Source organism: Marmota flaviventris, chromosome 4, assembly GCF_047511675.1.
Source record: "Marmota flaviventris isolate mMarFla1 chromosome 4, mMarFla1.hap1, whole genome shotgun sequence".
NCBI classification, from domain to species: Eukaryota; Metazoa; Chordata; class Mammalia; order Rodentia; family Sciuridae; genus Marmota; species Marmota flaviventris.
This window is the reverse complement of record NC_092501.1, coordinates 54,484,910-54,505,129: the sequence shown is the minus strand read 5'-3', so window position 1 is coordinate 54,505,129 and position 20,220 is coordinate 54,484,910. Positions and strand designations below refer to the sequence as shown.

Here is a 20,220-nt window from a genome sequence, read left to right as displayed (position 1 = left end):
TTAGGATCGTACTCAACTTGAGATCCTCCTGCCTCAGCCTCTTAAATCAGTGGGATCACAGGTGTATACCACCACATCTATCTAATTTAGTTGAAGTAAAAATAGTTTGAAACTCAGCAGTTGAATAAACATCATACTTTCAAACCTAAAAAGACATCTTAATTTTACCCTTTCCGAAAAGTGATCTTTTTAGCAATTTAGGGTATCTCCCAAACTAAGAGCAAAGATGTTAGAACTTTCAATTACAGATGATGGGTTGTTTCTGTTTTTTTCAGTTGTAGATGGACACAATACCATTATTTTGTTTATTTAGTTTTATGTGGTGCTGGGGATGGAACCCAGGGCCTGGACACATGCTAGGCAAGTGCTACAACCCCAGCCCTAGATGATGGTTTTTTTGTTTGTTTTGTGGTAATGGGGATGGTAACCTAGGTCCTCTTTTTGCTAGACAAGCGCTCTACCACTGAACTTCACACTGATTGATAAATGAAAACTATTGAAGCATGTTAAACAGATTAGTGATAAGGTCAATATTACTTGTGATAAATGCTAATTGTTCTATAGTATTCTAAATGTTGAGAAACTTGGGGCTGTTTTCAAGCAGAATATGATCAAAGTTTTTTGGACCTCATTGCATATGGAACTGAACTATAACCCCATTGTTATGGGTGGTTTGGATCCAGGAACATATAAGGATGCATCCAAGAATTAATGTTTAAAAAAAAAGGGTGGGGGCAACCAAAATGGAATCCTTCAAATTCTTTACTCTTAATAATTTAAGTTGTTCAATCTTTTGGATGATATTAAGAATTTTAGGGCTGGGGATGTGGCTCAAGCGGTAGCGCACTCGCCTGGCATGTATGCGGCCAGGGTTCGATCCTCAGCACCACATACAAACAAAAATGTTGTGCCTGCCGAAAACTAAAAAATAAACATTAAAAAATTCTCTGTCTCTCTTAAAAAAAAAAAAAAAGAATTTTAAAAAGTGAAGCAAAACACTAATTGAATGTTGAAATCTTTTTTGTCCTTCTAACACTAGTAAGTAAAACATTACTGTTTTGATTATTTGCATTTTAGGAAGTAAGTTTGGGTGTGTTTATTTATGAACCACTGTATTTCTCCCATGAATTTATTATTCAAAACCCATTTTGTACTTTTGTGAACAAGACTTCCATTGTACAGCCTGCCATTGTCTTTATCTAAATTTCCTTTATTCCTGAGTGCCTGGCTATTATCCTTGTAGAGAAGCTTAATTCTTCGATGGTTCAGAGGAGTTTTATTTTACTGCTGTCTTTCCCTCCTTAATGACAAAAATAGTGACTCTCCATGTTTTGTTTTGTTTTTTTTTTTTTTTTTTTGTAGACAACCAGTAATTAATTTGACAATTTTTCATCGATATTAAATTTCACTACTATATCCTCCTACTGGTTCTATTAACTTTACTCATTAACCCAGTAGAGGAGAACATTGTTTGTCTGGTTCTACCCTATTGTTTTCTGTGTTTATAAGGAAACATTTTTTAAATTTAGAGGACAATTTCCTTTCATTTGTTTAAAAACTTTTTTCTTGACTTAATTCTCATTTACTGTTGCACATGAACTTTAGAAACAAACTGAATTTGTAGACTGAGGAGGGGGTGAAAGTCTCTCACTTGTCTCAGTAATGCTGGAGATCCAACCAAGAGCCTCAAACATACTGGGAAGTGCTCTACCACTGAGCCAATCCCCTAACCCTAGAATGAACATCTTTTAGTGTTTGGCCTTCTAATCTAGGACAACTATTATGTTCTCCTCGGCTGTGCTTTCTTTTTATAATCTTTATATTTATATTCTTATGTTTTTTACATTTTTCTGTGTTTTAGCAACTCTAATGAAGTATAATTTACAATGCATTCTACTTAAAATAATCCCTTTCTCTATGTTTAATTCAGGCTCTAAAACAAACTTCTATTGGGTTATTGCTGGTATATTGCTGGAAGAGTGGCTCAGTTGTAAAGCCCATGAAGTTGTAATGTTCCTGGGTTCAGTTCCCAGTATCAAAAAATTCAAGTAGCCAGGCATGGTGGGGCACACCTATAATGCCAGCTTGGGTCAAGAGTTCAAAGCCAGCCTCAGCAATTTAATGAGGTCCCAAGCAACTTAGTGATAGCCTAACTGAAAATAAAATATTAAAAGAGGCTGGGGATATGGCTCAGTAGTTATGTGCCCCTGGATTAAATCCCTGATTTAATCTTTTTAGGGGATGGGGTTCTGGAGATTAAAACATGTCCTTCCTGCATTCTACTACTGAGATATATCCTCCACCCAAGAAATCTTCCGAGATAGGTTATCAAAAAATCTATTGCCTATTTCCATCCCTTCTGTAAAAATCCTGTCCCAAAAGTTACCAGTACTGCCAATGAAAATGATTGGTCTTCAACAGCCCTTTTTCTCAGCAATTCAAACTACTGTTCCACTTACTATTTGGGGAAAGCTCATTCTTTACTTTGCTTTTTGTAATATAGCTTTCACCATCTCCCGTCAGCTTTCAGTTAGTCTCTTATAAGCCTTCTTAGGTGAGCTTATCCATGGTTTTGTGTTAAGTACTCACCAATATGCAAGTTACTGCCATGTCCTGCTACTTGCTGTTGAAAATGGCCTTGAAAGGCAGCAGGGAGGAAAGCAAGAATATTTTTCAGAGGTGAAGGTCCAGGAAAGATTTTGGGTAACTGTTGCGTCTTCAGTTAATTTTTTTATTTTTCTTTTAAGAAAAATTCTCAGCATTTAGCGTATGGCTCAATGTGTTATGCATGAGGCCATGGGTTCAATTTCCTAGTACTATACACACGCACACACAAAATAGGATCTTGCTAAGTTTCTTAAGACCTCACTATGTTACAGAGACTGGCATCAAATGTGCTATCCTCTTGACTCAGTTTCCTGCATTGCTGGTATTACAGTTGTGAGCCATCATGCCCAGCTTGAGCTGTCTTGGAAACAGAGGCAGCATTATCTTTATCTCAGAGATCCCTGAATTAGAACCATCTCTCTATATAATAATTTTGTGAAGAGAGTTTTATAATGACAGAAGGCATTTTCTGTCAACATATTGGTAGAATTTTTCTTTAACTTTGTCTCATGGTCCCTGTTTCCCAAAAATCTTAGCATAACATTTGTACTATCTTTTTTACCATGATTAACTCTATTTTCATCCTGGAAAGGGGCTCACTTCTTTCCAATCAAGAAGTCTGACCCTGCTTTGCACCCTGATTCATACAAACCTCTTATAATTCTTTGTATTCCCTGCTCACAGTATTACATGAGAAAAATGCATTGCAGTCATTTTCTCCTTTTGTGGAAATGATACATGACTATATTTAGCATGCTTACAAAACTTAATACACACTGATTATTATCCCAATGTTTGGGCATTCAAAATATATACAGCTGTGCACAGTGGTGCAGGACTATTCCCAGCAACTTGGGAGACTGAGACAGAATGATCACAAATTTGAGGCCAGCCTCAGCAATTTAGTTAGACCCTTTTCCAACATAAGAAACACAAAAGAGTTGGCTATGTGGCTCAGTGCTAAAACAACCCTGATTCAACCTCAAAGAATTTTGTTTTCATTTACAGATAAAAATAAACACATAAATAAATAGTCAGTCCTTCTTATCTGAGGGTCCTCCAACCCCAAACTCAACCCTCTGTGTATCAAAAATACTTGTCCTGGCTATAAACGTAGCGCAGTGGTAAAATGTGTGTTTCTCATACAAGAAGACTCAGATTTTAATTCCAGTTCCCTGAAATCACACCAAAAATCTATAGTAATCATCACTGCGCCAAGGGCAGGAATGGGATTTAGGCTAAAAAAGAAATTACGTTTTTACTGAACATGTATAAATACTTTTTATTTTTGACATTTCCCCCCAAACATTATAAATTATAACTATTTATTTATAGTTAATATAAATAACTATTTATATTAACTATAAATAACTATTTATATTAACTATAAATAACTATGGTATTTATTTATATGTGTGTATTGTACTGGGTATTGAATCCAGGTCCTTGGTCATGCTATGAATTTTAAAGGGTTCTCTACTTTCTGCACACAGTAAAAGATTTTTCTGGGGCCTGGCACCATTGTGCACACGTGTAATCCCAGGGACATGGAGACTAAGGCAGGGTGATCACAAGTTCCAGGCTAGCCCGGGGAAGTGACTGAGTCTCAAAATAATAAAGACTGGGGATTTAGCTCAGTCATAGAAAAAAGATTTCTACAAAGATATTTGGTCTTCAAATTTCTGCTCAAAATAGGTTTATTCTCTCCTTTTGCTTGCCAGCAGTACTTTGAAAAAGACGGGTGACATTGAAAGACTCATGTCCCAATTTCAAAATGCATCCCAAAGCTATCAAAACAGTGTTGTTCCTGTCATAAGTCTTGACATAATATATCAATGGAACAGAATCAAGAGTTGATCATAAAGCTTCACATTTATGGTCACTTCATTTTTCAGTAAATATGCCAAGACAAGAATCATTAGGAAAGAATAATCTTCAATAAATATAGCTGGGGTAGTTAGAGGTCCACCATATAATTTTTTATTAGATGATATAATATGAAAAATACTAGTGGGGGCTGGGGATATAGCTCAGCTATAGCTTGCCCCACATGCACAGAGCCCTGGGTTAAATCCCCAGCAACACACACACACACACAAGGTACAAATGGTATAAGTGGCCAGACATGGTGGTTCAAGCCTGTGATCCCAGCAGCTCAGGAGGTTCAGATAGGAGGATCAAAAGTTCAAAGCCAGCCTCAGCAACTTTATGAGGCACTAAACAACTCAGCAATACCCTATCTCTAAATGAAATATAAAATGAGGGCTGTTGATGTAGCTCAGTGATTCGGCACCTCTTGATTCAATCTCTGTTACCAAAATAAAGAAAAAAAGACTAGAAGTGATTAAGAAAAAATTAAAGATAAATTGGGCTAAAAAGAATAAATAAAATAATTGAACTTCATCAACACTGAAATTTTTGTGCTATGAAGGACTCTGAAATAGGGAAAAGACAGCTAACAAAATGGGAGAAAATAACTTTAACTCATACATTTTTTTAATGCCCATTGGAGTATACATGAACAAACCCAGAACTTAATGCATGATCGAAAACAAGTGCTCTACTACTGAGCTACACTGCTAGTCTTGTTTTACTTACACATTTTTATTATGAGAAAGCACTAAGTTACACTGGCTGGCCTGGAATTGGTGATGCTCCTGCCTCAACCTCTCAAATCGCTGGAATTACAGAAATGGGCTGACAGTATCTCACTTAGTTGCTTGATGCCTGGCTATTTTGCTGAGGCTGGCTTTGAACTTGTGATTGTCCTACCTCTGCCTCCCGAGTTGCTGGGAGTACCCATGTGAGCCCGCCATGGCAGGTGACAAAAATTTTTAATGAGAGATTCTGTGTCATTAGTAGCGCAAAATGAAGGATTTGAAATTTTCATAAAATATAACCACATTGGGTTTTTGTGGTTTTTAAATATTCACTCAACAAATATTTGATGTGAGCCTCTGATGAAATGAATTCTGTGCTCAGTAACCATGTTTCCAGTGGTAGAGCAAACAAACATAAAATAGTAGTTAAGATTTATTAGATCCTAATATGCTACTTTAGAAAAGTTAAGAGATGCGCCAAAATGACCTGAACTAATAAATGAAAAAGAAAAAGATGATTAAAGTAAACCTGTTATTTCACTATAACTTACCTACAGAAGACAGCATAAATCCTAAGCTCACAAAATTTTTAAAAAGTGAACACACTTGTGTTGTCAGTGTGCAATATAATTGTACCTCAGAAACATTCTTCTCCCCTCTTAATCCCTAGCTACCTACCAAAAATGTCACTCTCCTTCTCTTCTGACATTTTGTATTATAAAAAGAAGTCATTTTTTGCCTCTCAGCACTGTAATTATGAGATTAATTCATATTGTGTATAATTATAAATCATTCTCATTGCTAAGTCGTATTCCTTTATTATGAATAGTTAAAATTTATTGGGCGCTTCTGCTGGTAATGACGTTTCAGTTATTTCCAGTTTGGGATAATTATGAATAATGCCTCTGACTTTGGGAAACAAGGAAGTGCATTTGTGTCTAGTGGAGTTCCTGGATTGTGAATAGATGACATGTTTAGCTGATTAGATTTGTTGATACTAATAGTTTTCCAAAATTAATTCTCATTTCTTACATTTTCATGAACAGTATACAAGAGTGTTTCTGAACATTTTTAGTATTTAATATTTTGTTTCTTGTAAGGGTTCTATTTAGTTATGTAGTTTCTCTTCTTTAAACCCTCCCACCGCTTATTGTACCTGTAATTGAATCCAGAGGCATTTAACCTCAGAGCCACATCACAAACCCTTTTTTCGATTTGTGTTTGACAGGGTCTCATTGAGTTGCTTAGGGCCTAAGTTGCTGAGTCTGAGACTGGATTTATAGTTATGATTCTCCTACTTTGGCCTGTGGAGCTGCTTGAATTCAGTGATAGGCCACCTCGCCCACTCCGCCTCCTGCCTCGCTTTTTTCTTTTCTTTTTTAATAATTTGTTATGAGAGCAAAATGCAATTTAATTTACATCCTACTTTTTTTTTTCTTCCTGTCTTTCTTCCTGTGTTGAGGATCAAATTGGCGTCGGGCATACTAGACAAGCGCTCCTATCACTTAACTACATTCTCAGTTCCATCTTAACCATGTTTAAGTGTAGGGATCAGTAGAGTTTAGTATATTCAGTGATGTGAAACAGATCTCCAGAACTTTTTCATCTTGTGAATTTCAATCTATTCCTATTAAATAACAACTACTGTCTTTTCCCCCTAGCTTCTGGTTCTTTCTAATTATATAAATGTGACTGTTTTAGATACCTGATATAAATAGATTCATGCAGTATTTGTCATTTTTGTGACTGGTTATTTTCTTTATTATAATGGCTTCATTTCTTTCAATATTTTTATATATTTCAGAGAACTTAGATTTAATACCTCAACCCCTTATTGAACCACGATCCATATTTACTGACTCAGCTCCTAGACATTATGCTTAATTTTCTATAGTTCACTGAAGAAAAACATCTGTGAAAGACCCATATATCATCAATATCATCACAAGGTATATCTTCTTTGCTAGGCTGGGGGTTGGTGTAGCTCAGTGTTAGAGCACTTACCAAGCATGTGTGAAGCCCTGGATTCAGTTCCCAGCCTTGCAAAAAAGAATCCTCTTTCCTAGGTTTAGTCATTGCACTTGGGTATCTGAGGTAGGAGAAGCATTTGAAAGTAAGTCTGGGCAACTGATCAAGACTCCATCTTGCTGGTCACAATGGTGCACTTCTGTGATTCCAGAGTCACAACCCTAAGTTACATAGGGCCTTGCTAATTAATTATTATATTTTGCATTTTGCAAGTCAGCTGCACCATTTTAGTCTTATGATTAAGATAGGTGTGATACAGTCTTGTAATAGCATAACGAAATCATAGAAATTGCATGGTCATTGGTTTACATGGTATCCTATATAGTAACATGAGACACAAAAGTAATCTATACCTTTGTCACAGTTCAATGTCAAGTTTGTTGATGGAACCCAGGGGCTTTTAAGCACTCAGCCACATCCCCAGCCCTTTTTATATTTTTATTCTGAGACTATGTCTTGATAAGTTGCTGAGGATGGTTTTGAATTCCCAATACTCCTGCCTCACCTCATAAGCCCCTGGGATCACAGGTGTGCAGTACTCCATCCTGCTCTACATTTATTTTTAATATTGGGATTCCTTGTTTCTTTCCATTTGTGGAAAAGCAGAGCAGGTATTTAAATTTTCCTGAGTTCTCGGTTTCCCCTTTTGGAACCCAAACAAATAATCTTGTTTTTTAAATTTTTTTTAGTTGTCAATGTAAATTTTATTTATATGCTGTGCTGAGACTTGAACCCTGTGCCTCACACATGCTAGGTAAGCGCTCTACCACTGAGCTACAACCCCATCACAAAACAAAGAATGTTGCACTATTTTTTTAAAGAAAGAAATAAGCTAATATATAACCATCCAGAACTTAAAGAGAAATGTCCATTGCATTTAAATGTAGGATACTAGTTTTTCATAGATGAATGCATTCTGCTTTTGCAGGTTATAAGAAGAAGCAGTGAGGAAGAAAAAGTTCTTTGTTTGGTCCGTGTGCGTACAGGCCACCACTGTGAAACTGCTGTGATGGTGGTGTTCATCATGATATGGGACGCCTTATGTCCTCCAATTGCCGATAGTTTGTATCAGGAGATTGTTGAGAGTCTACGGTCATACAATGGTCATCCGACAGACCGAAGATGTACCTTCAATGAAAAGTAATCAAATCTGTTTTGTTCTGATTTGACAGTCAGATCCCTATTATATAATGGTAAATTGTTAATTAACTAACAACTAAGTATACTGTATGGGAAAATAATATTTTAGGTATTCTGGTAGAATAAACAAATATTTTGTTAAACAGAAATTAGTACTGTCATTGATAGGGCCATTTTAGAATATTCTCCAAATAAATGCAGTGGGGAACAATGCTATTGATTGAACCTATTTCATATTAACCAAGCATTCTAACAGTGTGCTCTATCCCCAGCCCCTCATATTTTTTACCACTTCCTTATTTTTTGAACCCAGATATGTTTTAATTTTGAGACAGATCTTGCTAAATTGCTTAGGGGCTTGCTAAATTTCTGGGGCTAACCTTAAGATTGTGATCTCCTGCCTCAACCTTCCAGATTGCCAGGTATTCAAACATGCACAGGAAAGTAGTTATAGCACAAAGAAAGGTACTTCAAAAGAATTTGTATCATTTTGTATTTATTCTATTCAAAATAAGAGAATATTTGCTTTTACTCCTCTCCAGCCATTGATTATGTTTTCAAATTTGAATTTTTGTCTATTAATGTCATCAGCATAATTTTAATTGCATCTTATTATGAACCAGTATTTTTTCAAATGGTCAGGAGCCACTTACCATTGGATTTTTGTTTTGAGAAGAGTTTTGACCTTGACATAGCTGTTGCTACCTTTTGCAGGCAAGCATCCCTCCTACCACAACTTCCTGAGTGCTGGAACTATATGTGGGCACCACTGAACCCAGCCCCTTTTTTATATTGTAGTAAATCCTTTGGTAGCTCTTGCAGGACATTTTTTCTATGGGATTGTTCTTAACTTTTTTTCTCCCCTGTTTTTTTTTTATATACCAATGCTACTAAAAGTTTGCCTGGTTTATAATTTGCAAATTATTTTCCCAGATCATTTTTCTTTATGCTTTTTGTTGTTGTTCTTGTAGGTGGACACAATACTTTATTTCATTTTTCATGGTGCTGGAGGTACAAACCCAGTGCCTCACATGTACTAGGCGATCACTCTACTACTGAGCCACAACCCTAGTCCAGTCCCTCTTTATACTTTTTCTGTGCCGTTTTTGTTTCCTTGCTGTTTTATTATGTAGTGCTGGGAATCAAACCCCAGGTATCTGCATCCCCAGCCCTATGTTTTATTTTAATATTTGATATCAAATATCAAATATTTTAATATTTGATATTTGATAGGACTCACTCACTCTTACTCTGTAAGATTTTCTTTTCTTTTTTAGTATAATATATGTGATTGTGTGTGTTTATTAATGTTGAGCTGAGTGTCGAACCCAGTGCCTCACACTTGCTGGGCAAGTTCTCTTACTACTGAGCCACAAGCCCATCTGTAAGATTTTCTTTTTTCTTTTTGCTTCCAAATATAAAATTTTATTTTATGAAATAAAACTTTGTATACTTTTAATAATCTAATGATATAACTGGCATCTTCATAATATTGAGTCTTATTCAATAGCTTGAATTTTCTATTCATTCAATATAGTTTCCCTTAAGAATGTTTTAAACTTTTCCACATATAAGTTTCCTTCTTAAAAGAAATGTCATTATACAAAATGTAAATGAAATTTTACATCATTTTCTTCCCAATCCTTACATAAGATTAAGGTTAATTATTTTATTATGTTGATATATAACAGTAACACTTCTAGTATTAAATTATTTCATGAAAATTGCCTTTTAGAAAATATTATATACTCTCATTCGAATACCCTTTTCTTGAAAAGATGCATTATAGTCACTTTCCTGTACCTAAAATTCAATGTGTTTTATTATTTTGTTTTTTAGAGTTCAAAGAGCTTTTATTTCAGTTTTTGTTTTTTAGGGCATTGAAATCATTAAAGGTAAAAGTTTAATTTTGTTGACTCCTGGTGAAATTTTGATTGTTCAGAGAGTTTCCTTCAGATTCACATCAGTTTTGAAAGTATTGGTAGTTATATTATACGCCACATTTAATATTATAAGCTATCTGAAGTCAGTTTATTCCATTTTTGGAGAGGTTAACTTACAGCTCTATTAAGCCTCACAATTTGTCACATTTCTTATGTCTTTGGTTTGAAATAATCATTGAGAGTATGTTAATTTATATTTTTCTCTCTTCCCTATGTATTTTTGCTGTGATATACATAAATTATTTGTTTGGCACCTTTAATTTCCTTCTACAATTTCAAATTTAATTGAACCCTTGGATCTAAATTTGCAACTCATTTTTTTCTTTATCAGTTATTGTACTATTAATGTATCTCCAAACCCTCCAAAATACATCTTCTACCTCTGTAGGAAGTTGCCATGTTTCTGTGTCCTGTTTTTTTTTCCCCCTCAAAGTTTTTTATTTTTAAATTTTTTTTGGATGTTCTTGTTGTTAATGGGAATTGAACTTAGGGACACTCAAGCACTGAGCCACATTCCCAGCCCTTGTTCATATTATTTTATGTTGAGTCAAGGTCTAGCTGAATTGCTGAGGCTGGCTTTGGACTTGGGATTCCCCCGACTCAGCCTCCCAAACTGCTGTGATTACAGGTGTGAGCCACCACACCTGGCTTCAAAGTTTGTTACACTGATTAATCTTCATTTTCTTCATTATAAGGAATGTTATGTGATTTTCCTGACTTCACAGCAAGGCATAATTTTAATCTGAATTTCCGCATTATTTTCCTTGACTTTAAAAATAATTTTTATGTTTTTTCACTTTTTGTATTTTTTGATCATTACATAAGTCATACATATATTCTACTTCATGTTTTAAGCATTACACAAATTTAGAATCCCCTGAAGAATGTACACTATTTACTTGCTTTTACATCTTTAATAACATATATGGGTCTGAGGTGGTGGCTCAGTGACAGAGCGCTTGCCTTGCACAAGAGAGGCATTGGATTTGATCCTCAGCACCACATAAAAATAAATAAACACAATAAATATTAAATAATAATAATAATAACGGTCTAGTTTAGGTCTTCAGAAATACCCCAAAATTGCTGCATGCAGTAGTACATGTCTACAATTTGAGAGACTGGAGCCTGAGACAACTTAGGAAGACTGTCTCAAAATAAAATGGCTCAAAGGAATGGGGCAGTGGGGGATTGTAATCTTAAAAACAAACATTTTATTTAAAAGTTTAGTTTTCAGGGTTGGAGTTGTGGGTCAGTAGTAGAGTGTTTTTCTTAGACATATGAGATACTGGGTTTGATCCTTAGCACACATAAAAATACATAAATAAACTAAAAGTATTGTGTCCATCTAAAACTAAAAATATATACATTTTTTTAATTTTTATTGTTGGTTGTTCAAAACATTACATAGTTCTTGATATATCATATTTCACACTTTGAAAAATATATTTTTTTAATGTTTACTTTTAAAAGGCTGGGATGTAACTCGGTTGGGAGCATGCTTAAAATGCACAGGCCCTGGGTTGGATCCCCAGCACCACACACCCAAACAAAAAAAGAAAGAAAGAAAGAGTTTAGTTTTTAAATAGATAAATTTGGTAACTGATCTGTTATCCATTTATACTTTTATAGTTATATGACTCTCAAATATTCTGTCTCAGGTATTATCCTGCTTTATCTTTCAACTCACTTACAATTACCCTCTTGCAGTCGTAACTGTATATGTCAAGGAACTGACCCAAAGACTTGTGGAGCTTCATACTCTTATGGCTGTTCATGGAGCATGTATTTCAATGGATGTAAATTTGGTAGAAGCCCAAACCCCAGAAGGTTTAGAATTGATCCCAGCTGTCCCAGACATGTAAGTGTCCTCTTCCCTTTTAAATTACATAGCGTGTATATAAATGTATTCCTTTAACGTTTTTGAAATACTAAATATGTACATATATTTTTAAAACTACATATATTAAAACTTAGTAATGAAATCAAGTGTGGTAGCTCATGCCTATAATCCTAGCTACTTGGAGGTAGAAGCGTAGGAAGTTTTAGGCTACTCTTTGTAATTTTGTAATTTTGTAAGACCCTGTTTCAAAAATAAAATTTACAAAAGGTAGTTGTGTTACAGTACCTCTGAGTTTGATTTCCAGGACCACCAAGAAAATATGTCAAGAAATAAAAAGTAGTAATGAAATTCCAAATATGTTTACGTAAATGATTAAAAGTTCCAAATATCCTGCTATGGTAGCACAGGCCTATAATTCCTGTAATTCAGGAGGCTAAGGCTGGAGGATCCAAAGTTTAAAGCCAACCTCTGTACCTTATCAAGGCACTTCGCTACTCAGTGAGACTCTGCCTCTAAATAGAATGCAAAATAGGTGTTGTGATGTGGCTCTGTGTTTGGACTCCATCCCAGGTACACACACAAAAAAAAGTTCAAATAAATTAGGTAAAGATATTATTTTTGGCTCCTTCCTCCTGCGCCTCAACCCTTGTGGAAACTATTGATAGATGAACCTAGAATTTTACACTTCTAGTAGAAAAAAACCATTTACCATTTGCCAACATTTCAAAGACTCAGAAAGTTTAACTACCCACAGAACCTCTATGACAGAATTACTAAAGGACGTAATGCAAGAAGAAGACTTAAGAAACCGGAACGAGTCTGTCCGGAACACAAGGCCATGGTGAGCAAAGAAATTAGTTAAATTTACAATTAAGTTTAAATAAGTTGAGTACTTTCTTTTTTTAATTAAAAGAAGCATCTATTAGTATAATTACAAATTCGTATCAACTTGGTGGAGGTGCGAAACGGGTGCCATGTGGCTCAGTGGGTACTAAGCGTGGCAATATTTTTGTGTTGTTTGGGTGAAGAGGACTTATGTATTAATCATATTAATTAACTTGAAGATTGGTGTTTTCTCTGTTCAGCAGTGACCAAAAGTAAAAAAATAGTATATATTACAACCACTATACATATACATTTACAGAAATAAAAAATTATAGTGTGGGAAAAAAACAAAAAATTAAGACATTATCAAAGACCAAAACTTAGTGAAATTATAAAGTAAAATGTTAAAATATTTCTAAAAGTCTATATCCAGCTAGGGTTGTAGCTCAGTGTAGAGCATTTGCTTGTCTAGCATGCGTGAGCTACTGGGTTCAATACTCAGCACTACATAAAGATAAACAAATGAAATAAAGGCATTCTGTCCATCTACAACTACAAAAAAAATTTTTTTTTAAATAAACTAAAATAAAGTTGTGTTCAAAAGAAAAAGGCATATCAACATTGTTGTAAGAATCCCCTAAGTTTTGTGAGAAAACCATATTTGAGAAAAATATGTATTTACAAATTTCAACAAATTGAATAAGATTGATATTTTTACTAGTTGTGAGAGAAAAATACATTTTAAAAGAAAACATTTCTTTCAAAACTTTAGCACTACCCTGACACTGAGGCTAAGGCTCCAAATGGAGAGCTCGCCACCAGCCTGGGCGATTTAGGGAGAACCTGTCACACAATGAAGAATAAATAAAAAAGGCTGTGACCCGGTCATACCTCATCAGTCCTCAGAAACTTCGCCGTCTCAAACTGGGGGGTTAAGTGGAGATGTGGCTAAGTGGTATAGGACCCTTGGTTGAAAAAGGCGGTACTGGAATATAGCTCAGAGGTAGCACATGTATAGGTTTTGTCCTCAGTTCACCCTACCCCCCAAAAGAGGCAAGAAAATTGACAAAAGGAGTTTTAAAGTCGTTAGTCTACCAAGTGGCAAGTGTGTGGGAGCACACCTGTAAATCCAGAAACTGAGGAAGGGCAGGAAGGAGCATGGCAAGATTGAGGCCAAATTTGAGAATATGACAAGACCCTCTCTCAAAATAAAAAGGACTGTTGTTGTAACCCACAGATAGAACCCTCTGGGATTCAATACCCAGTACCCCATCTTCCTGCAAAAATCAAAATATATAAAAAACAAAGCAGTTGGAACTAGTCCAACACAAAAGTCGAACAAAAGGTAGAAAACTATAAAAATTTACTGAAGTTTATATGAAATATATAAAATTTGAAATACCTAAAAATGAACAGGTACTATGCTCATAATTTGATGTCCATCTACCTTAGAATTAAGTAATTTTTTGTTTTTAAATATTATGTAAGGGGCTGGGGCTGTGGCTCAGGGGTAGAGCGCTCACCTAGCACGTGCCAGGCCCTGGGTTTGATCCTCAGCACCACATAAAAATAAAAAAAATAAAAATAAATATTATGTAAGTATCTTAGTATAAATATATTAATATTTATGGTGAAATTTCATACTACAACAATTATAGATAGCACTATGTAATTAGTAGTTGTGACATCCTTTTTGTTTTTATTAATGAATAAAATTTATATAGTGCTTATAGGAAGAAGCATCGCTCATGGCCAATTATGTCTGAATCTCAGCAGACAAGGCAGAGTGAGGTGCAGGTGGCAACCTTATATGCCACCTCAAGAATTCTGTAAGATCATAGAAGGATTTTAAGGAGGAGTTTCCTTAATGAGCCCTCCCTTGATGCTTTTTGAATAATTTGACTGCAATTAGCCTTGAAAGGGTTTAGGAACCTGGGCTACCAATCTATGAGAACAATCCAGAACAGGGATTAATGGTGGCTTGGAATATGACTGTGACACAGGAAATGTGTGCCGCGGTTGGTTTGGAGAGGTTATAAGAACTGGATTGTGGGCTGGGGTAGTGGGTCAGCCGGAGAGCGCTATAGCACATACAGGGCCCTGGGTTAGATGTTCAGGACCACATAAAAATGAATGAATGGAATAAAGGTATTATGTCCAATTACAACTAAAAGATAAATATTAAAAACAAAAAAAGTTGGATTCTGATATTCTTCCTTCATATGGAACACACTAAGACCAGGATGGCAGAAGACAGACAATGAATTCAATTTGGGCAGGAGAGGTTTGTAGTCCCTAAGGGAAATCTTAAGTGGTGACAGAGCTAAAGAGGAGGTCTAGGTGATAGTTATAAAAGCCATCAATTTAAGTATGATAGTCCTAGAGATCAGATGTGGAGTAAGAAGAGCACAAGGATGTTACCAATAAAACAATGTCAGAATCCTCAAGAGTAGACCAAATAAATGAAGTCACGAATGAATTTTCCAGTGGGTATAAACAGATGAAGAACGCAATCTAGAAGTGGAACCTACATGCATTTATTTCTTGTATATAATATAAGGATTGCGGCTGGGGTTGTGGCTCAGTGGAATAGTGTTCGCCTACCACGGGGCCCTGGGTTCGATCCTCAGCACCACATAAAAATAATATAAAGGAATTGTGTCCAACTATAACTAAAACATAATATTTTAAAAAATAAATGAAAGAATAAACATAAGTCAGTAGGGAAATGAATGTCATTTCTCATGCTTCATAGTTGCCCAGATTGAGTCATGTCAATCTACAGAATTGACTTCCTACCTCTATATTGGGTAGCTTTGTTTTCTGCAATAATTTAAAAGCATGTTAGAGGAGAACTTGACCACATGAAGGTGTTTTAACTATATTTATGGCATCTGTATCCCAGCTCTCACATGAGGAAATTGCCTCAACCTTGTCACGTTCTTCCTTCATCCTTTATCTCAATCTCCTTTAAACTGACTTCCTTAGATGTGATAGAAGTCACATTTGTTTTTTTTTTTTTTTTTTTTTTTTTTTATTGGTTGTTAAAAATTTTTTTTTTTTATTTTTAACAACCAATAAAAAAAAAAATAAAAAAAAAAAAAAGAAGTCACATTTGACAAGATTCCAACTTTAAATATAATAATATAATAGAATCATTTCTGGAAAACATTAACTGGTCTTTGAAGTCTTCTGGTTTTCAATGTCTCCCCTCCCTGCTTCATTCTTCATACCATCAGCACCAGCAGCACTTTAAGTAGATACTCCTATCATTGATTTTCCTTTTTAAACTTCCCACTTCTCTAATCAGTGAGTCCAGATGCTAATGTGGTGCTCATGGTCCTCATATTCCTATCAGATCTATCTAAATTTATAGTCATTATGGTGAAGAAGAGGCAATACTGGTTTTAGACAACTAGTTACTCAATTGATTACCTAATTATCTTTTATCCTCAGGCATTTTATGTGGTAATGGGAAACAAACCCAGTGCCTCCCGCATGCTAGGCAAGTGCTCTATCCCTGAGCTACAACCCCGATCCACTTTGCTATTCTTTAAAAACACACACACACACACACACACACACACACACACACACACGTATATCAGGCCTTGTCAAGTGTTTTGGGGTGTTTTTTGATTCCTTTTCTTTTTCCTTTCTTTTCTTTGATAATGGAAATTAAACTCAAAACCTTGCCTTGTATTTGTCAAGAACTCTACCTCTCAGCCAGTTTCTTTGAAATGTGAAGTTTTACTTTTAAGACAAATTTAGTATATTTGAAACTGGTAACCCAGGATCCAATATATATACTATACATGTTTTTGATATGTTGCTCCTCCTCATTCTTCTCTATTATATAGAAATTCATCGCATTGTGCTGGTTTGCATTCTGTTCTTCATCGTACCCCTTGCCAGCAAGAATCTCCGATTGTATCAAGTGTCCAGTAGTATTGAATATATATAAAGTATGATTCTCATTTGTAGCAACATTTTTTTATGAATTTTTTGTTTGATTGCTTGCTTTTGTGGTACTGGGAACTGAACCCAGGGGTTCTGTAACACAGCTATACTTTCACCCCTTTTTAAATTTGTATTTTTAGACTGGGTATCTCAGAGTTTCTGTGGCCTAAAACTTATGATCCTCTTCCTTCAGCCTTCTGAGTGTCTGGAATTACAGGCCTGTACCACCATTCTTAGCTCTTTAACACTATTTAGATTTTAAATTTTTATTTCCAAGTATGCTATTAAGGTATTACAACTGCAAATAATTTTCCTTTTCATTACAATAAATAATCCCAGCAATTTGGAAGGCTGAGGCAGAAGGATCACAAATTCAAGGCCACAAATTAGCAAGTTTCAAAAGATTAAAAAAAAAAACAGAAAGAAAGAAAAAGAAAAACTCTTGTCTGTGATAGTTATTTTATCAGGATGAAGATGAATTATCCATCAGGCATCCATTAGCAATTTATCATAGAATTTAATACATTAAATTCTTTTAAATGTCATAAAATAACCTATATGGACTGTCTTTTCCTATAGGAACAATTCTTTGAAGGTATTTTACAGGGTTTGGCTACAGAATTAGCTCCATTGTATAAGCAGATGGTTCCTGAAGCTTACAAAAACCAGGTATGTTTTGAAACATTTTACATTGTTCTTACATATGGTTCAAATTATAACAAAGTACTTATTAGCGGGGGGGGGGGGGGGGGGGGCAGGGGGGTGTATCCATGTATGTACACATAGATATATATGTATATGTGCAGGTATGGACTAGTTTTACAAGGATCTAGTAGAGTTTTTGTTGTTGTTCCTTCAATTTTTAACTCTTTCCATTCTAGGAGTTCAGTTAAAGAAGAAGCCTCAGGAAGCTAAGGCCAGACAGTGCAAGTTTTATGCCACCCTTAGCAATTTAGCAAACCCTGTCTCAAAACAAAATTTTTAAAAACAGCGTTGAGTATAGCTCAGTTTAGCATACTTGCCAAGCATTGAAGTCCTGATCTTATTACTCAGCAACACAAAACATACAAAACCAAATGCTGGATACAGTGCTTCAAATCCATAATCCCAGAACCAGCGAGGTTTCGCACATTTGTAATCCCAGCATTTTGTGAGGCTGAGTCAGGATGATCTCGTGTTTAATGCCAGCCTCAGTAATTGAGTGAATCTCTAAGCAATTTAGTGAGACCCTGTCTTAAAGGCACAGTGGTAAAGTGCCCCTTTGTTCTATGCCCATTAGAAAAGAACATATTTGTTTTAAATGAATAAATTAATTTAATAGGCTGGGCATTACTATCTTTTTATACGTTAGTGTTGAACAATCCAAAACAGATAAATGGAAATTCATTGAAATCAATGTTTTTGACATCAAATGATACCAGCCTCTGCAACTTTTGAGGCCCTAAGTATCTTTTTCAGACCCTGTCTCTAAATAAAATACAAGAAAGGGTTGGGAATGTGGCTCAGTGGTGAGGTGCCCCTGGGTTCAGTTCCCAGAATCAAAAAAGAAAGGAACATGAAATGATCTACAGTATAAAAGAAAAATGCATGTATTTTAAATATGACTGCAAGTGTTTCTTTTCTGGTTGTTGTTATGGTTTTGAAGTTTTATTTATTTTTAGAAAGGTATTTAAACCTAGGAGCACTCTTTCACCAATCTACCTCCTTTTTCTTTGTTTTAAGACAGAGTCTTGCTAAGTTGAATCCTTCTCCCTCATCCTCCAGAGTTGTTGGGATTAACGGCTTGTGCTACTATGCTCAGTAATTTTTACTTCCTTTTTAAATTTATTTTTTAGTTGTATTATTTTAATGTGGCGCTGAGGATGGAACCTAGGGCCTCACGTGTGCTAGGCGAGTGCTCTACCGCTGAGCCATAATCCCAGCCCAACTTCCTTCTTTTCAAATGTGGTGCTGGCAACTGAACCAAGGGCTTCGTGCATGCGAAACATGTACTATATCACTGAGTTACTACACCCCAGCACTAAAAGTCCTTCCCCCCCCCCTTAATTTTATTATAATTTTTGTTTTTTATTTTGTATTATTAGCAGTTGAAACCAGAAGTTCTCTAGTACTGAGGCTGGCCTCACACTTGACCTTTTTCTCAGTTTACTCCACATGCTATTGATGTTAAGCACTTTGTTAGGTAATGATTTTTGTTTCTTATTAAATGTGATTATTTCTGTCTCTTCAATTTTTCTTTTTTTCTTGTAGGTGGAATATGAACATGTTGCCCAAGAATGTCGACTTGGTTATAAGGAAGGTCGTCCTTTCTCTGGGGTCACTGCTTGCCTAGATTTCTGTGCCCATTCCCACAGAGACATACACAACATGAATAATGGAAGCACAGTAGTATGTACCTGGGTCACTTGAAATTCTAAAAACTCTTTTGCTATATGCCTAGGCTGCAATTCTTACGTGTGATTATTGTCACAAGTCATGTTGTATATGCTATTAGTTGTCAGTATATAAATAGGTGATATTTATTAAACTTATTGTTACTGTTTCTAAAAACTTATAGAACTGACCTTGAATAAATACTTTTGAGCTGGGTGCAGTGATACACACCTGTAATCTCCATGACTAGGAACATCATTGGCAGGAGGATCATCAAGCCAGCCCCAGACATGGCCAGGTGTAGTGGTGCATGCCTCTAAATCCCAGGGGTTCCAGTCGCTTGAGGCAGGAGGAACATGAATTCAAAGCCAGCCTCAACACCAGTAAGGCATAAATTACAAAATAGGGCTGGTGATGCGCCTCAATGGACATGTTCCCCTGAGTTCAATCCCCAGTTCCCACAAATAAATAAATTAATATAATGTACAAAGGCCCTGGGATGTGGCTCAGAGGTTAAGCTCCTTGAGTTTAATTCCTTTACCAAAATAACTAAAGAAACGTTTACGGGTTTGCATTTTATATTTCATTGGATATTTTTGCTGGGAGGTGAGAGTGCATGGTTTGTTGAGTCTTTAATGCAACAATTCAGTGTTATTCAAACTACTATGCATAAAGTTAAGCAAGGCAATTTCTCTTTTTGTCTGGCATCCCTCAGGCTTTTTTTTTTTTTTAATGTTGATACTTCACTAAGTAGCTGAGGCTGTCTTTGAACTTGTGATCTCCTGCCTCAGCCTCCTGAGTATCTGGGATTACAGGCATGTGTCACTGTGATAGGTCAATTGAACACAATTCAATAACCATTTCTCAATGTAAGTAATGAAATGAGATTGAATTCAACAAG

At 35.6% G+C, this 20,220-nt stretch overlaps 1 protein-coding gene across 5 annotated transcripts in view; it reads left to right on the top strand.

Annotated features, from left to right (window-relative positions):
- Nucleotides 1-20,220, top strand: part of Tet1 (tet methylcytosine dioxygenase 1) — a 126,096-nt gene that overhangs the window by 91,480 nt on the left and 14,396 nt on the right. For 4 of the 5 annotated variants that reach the window (XM_071611219.1, XM_071611217.1, XM_071611218.1 and 1 more), the window contains 5 exons: nt 8,164-8,375; nt 12,029-12,179; nt 12,916-13,002; nt 17,526-17,615; nt 19,197-19,342. In XM_071611219.1, coding sequence (XP_071467320.1) covers nt 8,164-8,375; nt 12,029-12,179; nt 12,916-13,002; nt 17,526-17,615; nt 19,197-19,342 — 686 coding nt within the window. The remainder of the gene's footprint in view (nt 1-8,163; nt 8,376-12,028; nt 12,180-12,915; nt 13,003-17,525; nt 17,616-19,196; nt 19,343-20,220) is intronic. The other variant, XM_071611220.1, reaches the window with a different exon arrangement.